The following is a 12,799-nucleotide window of genomic DNA, read 5'->3' as shown; positions in this document are numbered from 1 at the left end:
AGAAAAATATCTAGCGTTCACCACCAAGCTTTAGCTAACGGTAGCTGGATTGAAGTAAACATGGAGCTGTCTGCAGTTGGGGAACGGGTTTTCGCAGCCGAATCTATCATCAAACGGCGAATAAGGAGAGTATGTGAAACACAATTTCCTAACATGCATAATATATTTTGACGCGCCACTGCAGTTCCCTAACGAAGCGTTCTTTTTCTATTTCTGATGACACGCAGGGTCGAATGGAATACCTTGTGAAATGGAAGGGCTGGTCACCGAAGTAAGTTGCGTTGAATTTAATGCTAGAGATCCTTGCTTCTACATGGATGTTGCTGGCTGCTAGCTGTAGCGTTCGCTTGCTAGCTAGGTGGCATCTGCTAGTGACAAAGTCAGCGCAGCACGCTGGCAGTGTTAGCAAGCTAGCTAACGTTAGCCCGTATATACGCTTGCTTTCCCAATGTAGTGGAAAACTAACCTCTGTCAATTGTATTTTTCTCCCTAGATTTAGCACTTGGGAACCGGAGGAAAATATATTGGACTCCCGCCTCTTCGTCGCATTCGAAGAGAGGTAAATTGTATGGATATGGGCCTGTTCATGTTGTACATTTATTGCATGCAATGTTAGTAGCACAGCAAAATAAAATGCATCCGTCACGCAAGTCGCCTATTACACTTCACTCTCTTGATACTCAAAATGTGTGTCTTGCTGTTTCAGGGAGCGCGAAAGGGAACTATTTGGGCCCAAAAAGAGAGGCCCGAAACCGAAGACATTCCTGCTAAAGGTAGCTATGTTGATATGCATGCATTGTTGAAAATAATCCATCCAATACGCAATGATAATGTGGAATCTACTGAATTTAGGGCTGCATGGTTGGACACGATTTCTAGCATGTGGCATGTAAACATACCACAGTCTCCACCCACTATGTATCCACAGGTTCTTCATCTGGTTAATATATAGCTGTTGTTGTAACACGTAAATATGCAAGTTTGAAGGATCCACATGTCAAGTTTTCCCATGAGAATCACCTTTTGTCTACCGGTGTTAAGGCAACATCACATTTAGTGCTAGATGTGTATTTGTGTAGGTGTGAATGTGTATTTAGGGAAATGAGTTAGTTAGGCTGGTGCTAATAGACCTTAATACATATTTTTTTAAACGAATCATGGTAAATTGGTTGGATTGACAGGTAGCCAAATTGATCAATAAACATGCCAGGTTAATTGTTTATATTTCGAAATGAACTCAATGTAAGCCTACACGTTTAGAATATAAAAATGTGCTTATAAAAGCGAGGGTTCGTCTTTTCAGGCGTGCATCGGTTATTCGGCACGGTTAAAACTAATGACGTTTTGGCGTGTAATCATCAGTAAAGCAATCGTTATAGCTAATACCAAAAGTTTTCATGGGACTGGTTTTGAATGAAATCTTAAAATCTGAAGACGTCATCAAACGAATGCGCTTGTCTTTTCACGAGAGCCGACAATGAGAATTGCTTAATACCTGCATCTTATTTAGGATGCAGGTTCTCTCCCAGGCCTGTAAATAGCTGAAAATACATATATATAACAAGTAACTATTGTGAAAATGTAAAAATGCTAGCAAACTGGTGTAGCCTGTAAATTCTTCAGGGGATATTATGCCAAGTGAAGATTTTGTCTACTGTCTTCATTTATAATTGTGTACATGTATTGTTACAATTATACTCTTTGTTATAACATTATTTTGCTAATTGCAAGTGCACATTATTTATTAAGCCATTATAAAGCGGCTGGCAGACTCTTAGTATATATGTGTAATGACAAATAAAGAGTATCCTCAACTGACATTTTAAATTTGTCTTTATGAAAGAGAACATTATACCCACTGAAATTGGAGCAGGGGAAAAACATTGCCCATATTGCCATCGGCAATAGCCTACTTTAAATTTTCCATCTTTGTTGTTGATAAGATTTTCCCCAGTTCAAAAGTGTTTCTTCTCTGGTTTCCTTCCCCGTTTAGGCACAAGCTAAAGCTAAAGCCAAATCATACGAGTTCAGGAGCGATGCGGTCCGGGGGATACGCGTCACCTACCCGACCCCAGAGCCTGTCATCACCCCCAGAGCCCGAGAGGGGCTGAGGGCCGTAGTCCCCACCATCTTCCCACCCAGCACCGTCAACAGGGGCGAGAGTGTGCGGGTCAGGCCCCCAGAACCGGTCCGAGAGCACCGTCAACCAGTCCTCCAGAGGCCCCCAGGCCCCGATGGCTTTGTGATCGTCCCCAAGAAGAGAGGGCCCAAACCCAAGCTGCGATTTAAGGACAATCCCTTCAACGCTCCTCCCGCCGCCTCAGAGCCCCCCAAGAGGAGGGCAGATGAGCAGGCGACATATGGCCCACTCAAACTGGCCAAGCTGGGCCTGTCCGGTGGTGAAGAGAGGGGGTCTGAGATAAGGGGGAATAAACTAGCCCACAGGCACCAGGAGGAGCTGGGTGGTTATCCCCACAAGCAAATTAGGCCCGTGGCTAGTGGGAGCACACAGCAGCACTGCGTCCCAGACAGGAGCATGTTGCACTCACACAGAATAGGCTCTGACTCCCAGGCCTGCAGGACTAAAGAATGCCCCTCAAACTACTTATCCCCTCCCAAACTAAAGCACCTATCCAAAAAGAATGTGCATCAACCCAGCGAAGAGCTTCCACAGAGGGGGAAGCCTTCACTCATCGCCAAAATCCCTGTGTCGCGGATCCTGGGCCAAACGGACGAGGTGACTTGGAAGCCTTGCTTGAACAACGTGGAGAAGGTTCTGGTGACTGATGTGACCACAAACTTTTTGACAGTGACTATCAGGGAGAGTAGCACAGATCAAGGATTTTTCAAAGATAAAAGATGATTTCCTCTGATTTTAATTCTCTTCAGCTCTGTCAATCTTGTACCAAATGATTTGGAAAAGTCTGTCTTTATAGTGTCATTTATCATTCAGATTTTTTATGTAATGTATAAAAGCAAATTACAGGATTGTATGTGCAGATGTATATATATATATACTATAGTTGGAAGTCTATTAAATGTAATGACCAAAATTAAAGGACGTTTCATTTTAAACGAATCACCACCCATAGACTATTTGAAAGAGTTGCATGCCTTGTGTACAGCGTTTACTTGTTTACAAAGGGCTTTTAGTTTTCAACAATCCGCTTTTAAACAAACAATATACTTTGTCAGACAGGCTATATTTATGTCAAGCTAGTACCTTTTACATGTTAGAGGTATAATGTGGATTTGTCATTTGATTTCACATGTCAGTGAAAAAAATAAATATGGAGAAATCGTAAACCAATTATAGTGTGAACTATATGTTCCAGGTCATTCCATATCAATTTGAGGTGTAGCTATACCCTGTTCATTTCAAACGTTTATCAAGCACTTCCTCTATAAGAGTTTATAGAGCCTTTACAATGCTATAGGCCAGCAGATGTCGGTCTTGTTTCCAGATTTTATAAACTGTTAATAAAAATGGGAAAGGTGCTTGATGTTTATGACGCTGTCTTTGTCGAAGAACATAAGGTCCTTCTGTCGACATCTGTGTTGGACATATAAAATCAAATGCTTTCAATGTAACAGGATGATCACAACCTGATGTCACAGTTTGCTTTTGAGATGCTTTCCAGTAAACTTGTTGCAATTGTCTCTGTTTCTGGTTGTCGTGATTTCTTCCAACTGATTTTAAGATTCCTTTTTTTTTGCCTTGGTTGGGAAAAGGACTGATGAAAGTTGCAAATGTGCTTTATAGAATTACAGCTTTCAGAAATATTTTGGTGACATTGGATTTTATTTTATTTAGGAAGCTGCTTTAGTTTGCATGTTTCCCGTTGTCCTAATTTCAAATAACGTTGACCATATTTCGGATTTATTGTCTAACTGCAGGAATAGGTTTACCTCGTCTTTGCCGTGGTTCAGAATGACATTTTCTCAGCAATATGGTAGTGCCAATTATCGTAGAGAAATAGGTCCTAGTTTTCGTTGAGATTAGTGCGTTAAGGCAACGGTCCACAAAGGCCTAGAAAGTCAAGACCTTGGTTTATATATTTTGTAACGATTCAGATTTTTTCAAAACAAATCAGGAAGCAACTCAAATCTATAGGCCTATTTGCTTTCATTAAAAATACAATACTAATTTCACTGTCTTATTTTTATTAAAATGACAAAGATTGCTAAAAGAATAGGGTAGTAGGGACTCAGAGACAGCTGATAAAGCATTTTAATAAGAGTTTTATATTGAATTCTATTTCAATGTAATTGTGCTGTCCTCAGAGGTCGTCCTGCAAACTCTTCACAGAAAAAAACCGTAGCCAATAATTGTTTTAAATGGTTGACATTGGGCTTACAGGAAGAATTTAATTGTACTTTTGCAAAAAAAAAATCTCAAATCATAAACCAATGCAATCCAGCGCCCATCGGTATCTGCGGAATGGACACGATGGTTATGTGAGGTCACACGGTAGGTAGGCCTGTGTTACCAAATAGGTCATCAGAGCTAACAGATTGCCTACGAAATGTACGTTATAACCTGCTATTACACTTATGTCTGACAGGAATGCATTTGCCTGACAAAAGACTCCGGTCATTTTTGTATAGGCTATGGCTTAATGTTTAATGATTAATTTGGATGATTGTTGCGTGCTTACTCTGTTTTTTTTTACTTGGTTAGTTCCAGTGGCCTATTTGTACGCCTATCGGTGCATTCGTTTTGCAGAATCATTCGATGATGCTCGCATGCCACATGCAGATAGTAATTGAACAATCTGACTCTTGATAGGCTACAATGCAATTTCTCCAGATGAAACACACGTCGGGTGTTAGATGTTGTCATTGAATCATGGGGGTATAATACGATACAATTAAAAGTTTCCAAAAAATTTGACCAAATGCATCAATAATTGTTCGATATTTTTGGCCATCAATCAGCCCAAACATCAGCAGCACATTTCTTAAATTGCATGTAAAATGTGTGCCGGTTCAGTCGTATACGGCCATATACGGCCATTATCAGTTTAATGCTATATTACGCAATGTTACAAATCATTTGCACGACGTTCACTTCGGAGAATAACTGTATTTGTTCTTGTCTGGATATATTTACTCCCTTCACACGTCCACAACTGCGTAAGATTTAGCCTAGTGCTCCCGGCCATTCAGTTTAGCTGCGATAAAGCGTTGAATACTTTGTATCAAATAATTGCCCTCTTTCCTTTCACAAGTTGTTATTCATTGTGGTCAATAGCATGCCGTTCATCTGTAGAGCCTCCTGCGCGAGAAAGTAACAGCACTGTGCAGAGTCATACAGTGAACTCGAGCGAAGGGCACTGCCTTAAATTCCCCAAACATCAGTAAACTACGATAGTAACTTCGGGTCATGGCCGACCGCAACAACCGTAACCCCGGGTCAGCAGCGGGGTCAACCCACATGACTGCCTATGACACCATGGACAATCTTCCGCTTCACAGTTCCTCTTTCTTAGTAGTTAAAGTCTTTATTTTCTCTAAAGAAGTCTTACCGAAGCCTGTTCAAAGTCCAGTTTCAAAACTGAAGAGAAAAAAACCCACACCACATTTCCATTTTTGATTAGATTGTTTATTAAATGATTGTTTTTTTTAAACATTGTTTTACATAATACAATGTATATTTTCTCATAACTGTATCCACATATAAACGGATCATGTATCCTCTATGACGTTAACATCATTGTATATGTTTCCAGTATGCTAATGTTGTTGGAATAAGCTGATCTACTAATGGCCACTAAGTATCTACTGATGGCCACTAATGTTCACTGCTGAGGCTTCATCATGAAATGCATGTGATAGAGTTGCACTCCGAGCTTCACCCTCATATCATTATCATGGTCATCATCATCATCGTTGTCATCACAGTTGTCAACATCCTTCTTGCCGTCAACGCCTTCCGCCACACAGAAAAAGTTGTTCGCCAGAAGACAACAAAAAAAAGATAGAGAATCAGTTTACCCCAATTCTAACTATAACCAATCAGGAGGGAAATACAAAACTGATCAGCGAAGGCAACTTCATCCTATAGGCTAATTATAGGCACTGTACATTGTGTTCAATAGGCAGGAAACTGAAAATTGTCCGAAATGTAGTGAAATTATGTACTTTCTGGTACTTTTTTTGTTACACAGCATTTTACTACCCTTTTCCCTACTCAACAAGCCCCAGGGGACCTAAGCAGGGATGTTTTATGGTTGTGTTGGACAGACAGGGACCTGGGCTGTGAGGAGTCAAGGCGAGGTCACTGGGGATTAGACAGGGTGTCCGTAGTTCCTGTCACAGCGGGGGTAGCAGTGGGGGTTCAGCCAGTGTTCCAGGTTGGTCTCTTGGGCCCTCTGATCCAGAACCTGCATGTGGAGCAAGTGCTCCTGTACAGGGGGAGGGAGGGAGGGAGGGAGGGAGGGAGGGAGGGAGGGAGGGAGGGAGGGAGGGAGGGAGGGAGGGAGGGAGAGAGAGAGAGAGAGAGAGAGAGGGGGGGGGGCAAGAGTCAAAAGAGGGGGGAAGAGAGAAAAAGAGAGAGAGAAAGAGAGAGAGAAAGAGGGAGAGAAAGAGGGAGAGAAAGAGAGAGAGAGGGGGGGCAAGAGTCAAAAGAGAATGTGAGAGAATCATGAATGGGGTGGGCTGTCTTTTTTCTTTTTTTGGAATGAAACACACCAGGGAGAGAAAGAGTTGACCATCAGTTTCATTGTATGACTACATATTATCTAAAGTGCTGTTCGTTTATCAAGCCGTAAGCAGCTCTCATTATCATATCAAAACAGAAGAAATTACAGGGTAACTGTTACGTGAAACATTTTTTATGGATTCTTAGAAGGATGAGCACACCGCTGCAGGTTTCTAATTGTGCCCCTTGCACTTTGAACCTTACCCTCATTGGCTCATCGGGGTGGCCGGGCTTCTGCCTCTTGGTCCGCAGAAGTTGCTTAGCATAGCTCTCCTTGATGATTGGGTTTGCATCTGTCGATGGAGAGACAAAGCATTTCAAGACATCAATATCCCTTCGTTTTCAAAGAGCTGACTGTGCAACATCACTGCTTGCCTACGCAGGTGGACATTTATTGTCATACGTTTGGCCCTGGAGGCAGCTCTGCAAAGTGGTCACTAGCTGGCAGAGACACAAAGTCATACAAAGTCATAGTTTTGTTGCACCTGGACTACTGCCCAGATGTGTGGCCATGTGCGGCAAAGAAGGACAAAGGTAAATTGCAGTTGGTCCAGTACAAAGCAGCACGTATCGCACTTAGATGTAGACGGAGGGAAAGTGTCAGTGGCATGCATGTCTCCTGGCTCAAAGTTGAGGAGAGATTGACTGCATCACTATTGGTCTTTGTGCGAGGTATTGATCTGTTGAAGGTACTGAACTGTCTGTTCAAGCAGTTGGCACACAGTTCGAACACCCATTGGTACAACACAAGTCATGCAACCAGAGGTCTCCTCACAGTCCCCAGGTTCAGAACAAAAGGCTGGGAAACGCACAGTATTAAATAGAGCCATGACTACATGGAACTCTCTGCCACCCCAGGTAACTAGCAATAAAAACAGTTTTTAACCTTTTCTCAATAGGGGGTGCTGTTGGCACTTTGTAATAATTTCATTCCCAAATTAAACTGCCTCGTACTCAATTCTTGCTCGTACAATATGCATATTATTATTACTATTGGATAGAAAACACTCTCTAGTTTCTAAAACCGTTTGAATTATATCTGTGAGTAAAACAGAACTGGAGTTAGAGCAATTTTCCTATGAGGATGTGAGAATGCTGAATTCTGCTGGCTGTTCTGAGGTCGGTTTATTAATTTGCCTGTCTTCTATTGGTTGAGATGCACTGCATACGCCTTCCCCTGGATGTCAGCGAATAGTGAGAATTGAAATGGAGTTGCTGGGCAGATCTGAGAGCTTATAAATGGGCTGGCAACGTGGGGTTCCCCCTTTCTGCTCTTCGCCCTGACGCAAAAAGGACTTCTGGATGTCGTTCTAGAAAGCTCCCGTTATAGCCCTTAGATATATCCGGCTCTGTTTTTATTCGATATAGGTGTTAAAGACATCATAATGTTGTTATTTTAAACCGAGTTATATCAGTTTATATCAGTATATTACGATTTTCGGATATTTATTAGTGCTGCGTTATAGTGAGTTGGACACGTCTTTGCCACATGGCTAATGTTTATTGCTAATTCCAACGTTGAAGACTACATTCTACAACCGAGCAACGATTCTTTTGGACAAAGGACAACTTGCCCAAGATTCTGATGGGAGCTCATCAAAAAGTAAGAACTATTTATGATGGTAATTCGTTGTTCTGTTGAAAAATGTTAAACTCATATTCCGCCATTAATTTCGGTGCGGTCTCGCTTTAACGCACGCTGTATGCCGTAGTAACGTTAATTTTAAAAATCTAACACAGCGATTGCATTAAGAACTAATGTATCTTTCATTTGCTGTCCAACCTGTATTTTTTAGTCAAGTTTAGGATTAGTTACTGATTAGATTAGGTGCCTCTCCCAAGATTTCTCCCGACATATTGTTGGCAGCTTGGCTACTTTTCTCATTGTATAACCACGATTTGTGCCGCTAAATATGCACATTTTCGAACAAACTCTATATGTATTGTGTAATATGATGTTATAGGACTGTCATCTGAAGAAGTTTGAGAAGGTTAGTGAAAAAATGTATATCTTTTGCTGGTTTATTCGTTATCGCTATTGTTGGCCTGAATCAATGCTGTTGTGTGGTTGGCTATTGTAGTAAGCTAATATAATGCTATATTGTGTTTTCGCTGTAAAACACTTAAAAAATCTGAAATATTGGCTGGATTCACAAGATCTTTGTCTTTCATTTGCTGTACGCTGTGTATTTTTCAGAAATGTTTTATGATGAGTATTTAGGTAATACACGATGGTCTCTGTAGTTATTCTAGTTGCTTTGGTGAGAGTTGTGATGGTGGCTGCAATGGTAAACTATGATTTATACCTGAAATATGCACATTTTTCTAACAAAACATATGCTATACAATAAATATGTTATCAGACTGTCATCTGATGAAGTTGTTTCTTGGTTAGTGGCTATTTATATCTTTATTTGGTCGAAATTGTGATAGCTACCTATGCAGGAAAAAAATGGTGGGAAAAAAAAGTTGTGTCTTTTGCTATCGTGGTTAGCTAATAGGTTTACATATTGTGTCTTCCCTGTAAAACATTTTAAAAATCTGAAATGATGGCTGGATTCACAAGATGTGTATCTTTCATCTGGTGTCTTGGACTTGTGATTTAATGATATTTAGATGCTAGTATTTACTTGTGACGCTATGCTAGGCTATGCTAGTCAGCTTTTTTACTGATGGGGGTGCTCCCGGATCCGGGATTGTGATGAAGTAGATTAAAAAACAGATAAAACAACACCTTACTGCACAAAGGGTACTGTGAATCGACACAGTCATTTTATATATATTGTATTGTAATTTGCACTGTACTATGTATTAGACCTAGAGATTGTGTGTATGTACTGATACAGTGCATTCAGAAAGTATTCAGACCCCTTGACTTTTTCCACATTTTGTTACGTTGCAGCCTTATTCTAAAATGTATTAAATATTTTTTTCCACAGCAATCTACACACAATACCCCATAATGACAAAGTAAAAACAGGTTTTAAGAAATGTTTGTCTATATAATGTCTCACACAAACCAAGTCATGAGGTCCGAAGGAATTGTCAAGACACAGATCTGGGGAAGGGTATAAAAAAATGTTTTCCTCAGTAAAAGGCACATGACAGCCCGCTTGGAGTTTGCCAAAAGGCACCTAAAGACTCTCAGACCACGAGAAACAAGATTTTCTGGTCTGATGAAACCAAGATTGAACTTTTTGGCCTGAATGCCAAGCGTCACGTCTGGAGGAAACCTGGCACCATCTCTACGGTGAAGCATGGTGGTGGCAGCATCAGCATGTGGAGTTGTTTTTCAGCGGCAGGGACTGGGAGACCGGTCAGGATCGAGGCATAGCTGAACAGAGCAAAGTACAGAGAGATCCTTGATGAAAACCTGCTCCATAGCGCTCAGTACCTTAGACTAGGGTGAAGGTTCACCTTCCAACAGGACAACAACCCTAAGCACACAGCCAAGACAAAGCAGGAGTGGCTTCGGGACAAGTCTCTGAATGTCCTTGAGTGGCCCAGCCAGAGCCCAGACTTGAACCCGGCTCGAACATCTCTGGATGTGGAAAAAGTCAAGAGGTCTGAATACTTCCCGAAGGCACTGCATGTAGGCTATGTGTGAAGTTTTAAATGTATGTATTTCAGTCCTTGACTAATACTGTTCTGTACTATGTATAATGTCATGTTTCATGTGGACCCAAGGAAGAATAGCTGATGCTTTTGCAGCAGCTAATGAGGATCTTAATAAATACCAAATACCCCCCAGAAATCGGATTTTAAACATAACCTTAACCATAACCATAACCTTAACCACACCGCTAACCCTAACCTTAAATTAAGACATTAATTGTTATGATATAGCCAAGTTTGACTTTGTAGCTGGCCCAGCTAGCGGGAAATCGCTCAGTTCTGCCTCCGGGGCAAGATTCATGACAATGAACGTCAACCTTCATTTGTCTACATCTATCTCAAACGAAAATATTGCAACAATCAGTGACATAGGGTACTCTATAGGGAATAGGGTGCCATTTGAGATGCAGCCCTTGTCTCGTAGAGCTCTGTCTCTGTCTGTCCCCCAGCAGCAGCAGAATATCATTAGGAGGCTGTTTTTTGGTGGAGCAACAAAGTACCCATTCATTTCCCCCACTCTCCAGAGAGCCAGGCCAGCCCATGGAGCACGTGACCCCCAAAAGGCCAACCTGTGAGGGGGTATGAAAATGAACCTGGCTGGCGCCAGGCACACACAGCGACGTGGCAAAGCACCACCCAGGGCTCATGCAGGCTTTTTGCAATGATTTTGAAACTGAATTGATAAGAGCTTAAAAATGTACATGACATGATATTGTAATAGGGGGCAGATCAATACAATATTTAAATGAGCTATGTGCATAAAACAATTCTGTCATATTTGTTTTGTTTTACATGAACAATTATTTGTTCTGCTTATTTTCATATTTTCATGCAATATCTTCATACAACAGACATGTATTTAGTTTTATATTTACTAGTTACAATGACGCAACGCAATATTTGCTTTTCTGTGCACGACTGAATTGCATTTTTATTTTGTAAGTTTAATTATGAAGCAAGTACTTTTCTTCATGCATGTAATTATTTGAGCATATAAATTACTGCATTAATTACTACTTAACAACTGCATAATCATATTTTCTTAAAACAACATTTCTATTGCATTAACATGTAGAAAAAAATGCAAAAACTTTTATCAGAGACCTTCAAAAAACTCACAAGCCACCAAAAGGTTAATTAATACATTTTTCTAAAGGCAATTTACCTCTTCAAAATGAGCCTACCTGCTGTGTAGATGGTCAAGAGGACCAGACAGAGGGAAAATGTCACAAACTTCTTCATCTTGGTCTCAGCTCTCCTGCCCAGCTACTTCTGCACTGAGACCCCAGTCCGTAGGAGATGAGGGTGTAAATGATCCTCTTACGTCACCGATCACCTCCCCAATCCAAATATCACATAACTGTGAAAACATCTGTTGAGTGTCACTGTGCCTGCTGTTCTGGCACGAGACATGTATTTATTTGTATATTTATTTGGTGGTGATTATAGCATGCAATGTACTTATTTTTTCATCAGTTTGAACTTTGATACCGTACTCAAATATATTTTTCTTCTAGCACGAATTACATCTGTATCCAGTTGCAGTTTTAGCGTTATGATTTAAAATTTGCAATGCTGATTCTATCCACTTGATGGCGCGCAAAACTCATTTTATACAGAGATAATTTGTTTAGAAATAATGGATGTTTTTTGCAAGGCAGTGTTTTTTTAAAGGCTATTTTCTGTTTTGTTCTTGGTTTCCCGGAAACGAGGCCATGCGCCTTATCGGCCTTGGGCCACACTCTTTTTACGGCACTTCAATACAAAGTGATTTCCGTAGCAGGTTAGGAGAGCATTTTCGTTAACCATAACCATTTTCCTAACCTTAACCTCAGAATCCTAACCTCCTTCGCAAATTCTCCTAACCTGCTTCAGTATCGAAGTGCCGGAAAAAAATATTGTTTTGGCCTTATCACTGTTTCGATTGCGAGATGTTTTGACAGCGTGCCTAGTTTCAACAGTCATTCCAGCCAAATGTAATGTAATAAAGTTATTGTTCAACTTCTTTCTATCATCATGTAGAAATGCCCAAATAATGTGTCTGTTTTTCCTAAATATAAGATTAAGAAATTACTGGTAACTTCCTATAGGCCTAGTAGGCCTATCAGTGAATGTGAAGCTCTGTCTGCGTTTATAATATAATTATGTTATGTAGATGTGTCTTATGCCTTTGAGGCAAATGTTACTAATACGATTTAAATGTATTGAACGAAAAGCTCTAAATCTTTCCCCTCAACAAACTGTTTTTGATCTGTTATTCAGTTGCCAGAGTCAGCTGAGTACTACGTAAAAATGTACGTCATGGACCGTTAGCATATTGGCCAATTAAAACGAACGACACTATTGATAATGGGCGCGTTCGACATTGCAGGCGAGTCGAAACTGACTGATCTACAAACCACATTGCAGCATAAATAACCATAGAGAATGATAGGGGCCTCTAGTGGCCAAAAGGCTATTAGCATGGGCAGCGCCATTGAG

At 40.7% G+C, this 12,799-nt stretch overlaps 2 protein-coding genes across 2 annotated transcripts; one reads left to right on the top strand and one right to left on the bottom strand.

Annotated features, from left to right (window-relative positions):
* LOC120032860 (chromobox protein homolog 8-like) lies at positions 1-3,660 on the top strand. Its single transcript, XM_038979071.1, has 5 exons — positions 1-129; positions 228-271; positions 494-559; positions 707-773; positions 1,994-3,660. The coding sequence occupies exons 1-5, from the start codon at positions 61-63 to the stop codon at positions 2,861-2,863; spliced, it is 1,116 nt and encodes a 371-aa protein (XP_038834999.1). The 5' UTR covers positions 1-60; the 3' UTR covers positions 2,864-3,660.
* Positions 3,661-5,591: 1,931 nt separating this feature from the next.
* LOC120032963 (uncharacterized protein C17orf67 homolog) lies at positions 5,592-12,451 on the bottom strand. The gene is made up of 3 exons (XM_038979240.1): positions 11,503-12,451; positions 6,908-6,996; positions 5,592-6,407 (listed from the first exon to the last, which is right to left on the bottom strand). The coding sequence occupies exons 1-3, from the start codon at positions 11,558-11,560 to the stop codon at positions 6,291-6,293; spliced, it is 264 nt and encodes an 87-aa protein (XP_038835168.1). The 5' UTR covers positions 11,561-12,451; the 3' UTR covers positions 5,592-6,290.
* Between the last annotated feature and the right edge of the window lie 348 nt (positions 12,452-12,799).

This window comes from Salvelinus namaycush, chromosome 39, assembly GCF_016432855.1.
Source record: "Salvelinus namaycush isolate Seneca chromosome 39, SaNama_1.0, whole genome shotgun sequence".
Classification (NCBI taxonomy): domain Eukaryota; kingdom Metazoa; phylum Chordata; class Actinopteri; order Salmoniformes; family Salmonidae; genus Salvelinus; species Salvelinus namaycush.
The sequence above is the reverse complement of the archived record's forward strand: the minus strand, read 5'-3'. Positions and strand labels throughout refer to the sequence as shown.

Bases quoted from the DNA above. Each gene is read 5' to 3' on its own strand.
- LOC120032860 (XM_038979071.1), top strand. From the start codon at position 61: ATGGAGCTGTCTGCAGTTGGGGAACGGGTTTTCGCAGCCGAATCTATC. The intron at 130-227 runs GTATGTGAAACA...GATGACACGCAG, and splicing joins TCAAACGGCGAATAAGGAGA to GGTCGAATGGAATACCTTGT. The intron at 272-493 runs GTAAGTTGCGTT...TTTTCTCCCTAG, and splicing joins TGGAAGGGCTGGTCACCGAA to ATTTAGCACTTGGGAACCGG.
- LOC120032963 (XM_038979240.1), bottom strand. From the start codon at position 11,560: ATGAAGAAGTTTGTGACATTTTCCCTCTGTCTGGTCCTCTTGACCATC. The intron at 6,997-11,502 runs GTAGGCTCATTT...CTCCATCGACAG, and splicing joins CTTGACCATCTACACAGCAG to ATGCAAACCCAATCATCAAG. The intron at 6,408-6,907 runs GTAAGGTTCAAA...CCCCCTGTACAG, and splicing joins ACCCCGATGAGCCAATGAGG to GAGCACTTGCTCCACATGCA.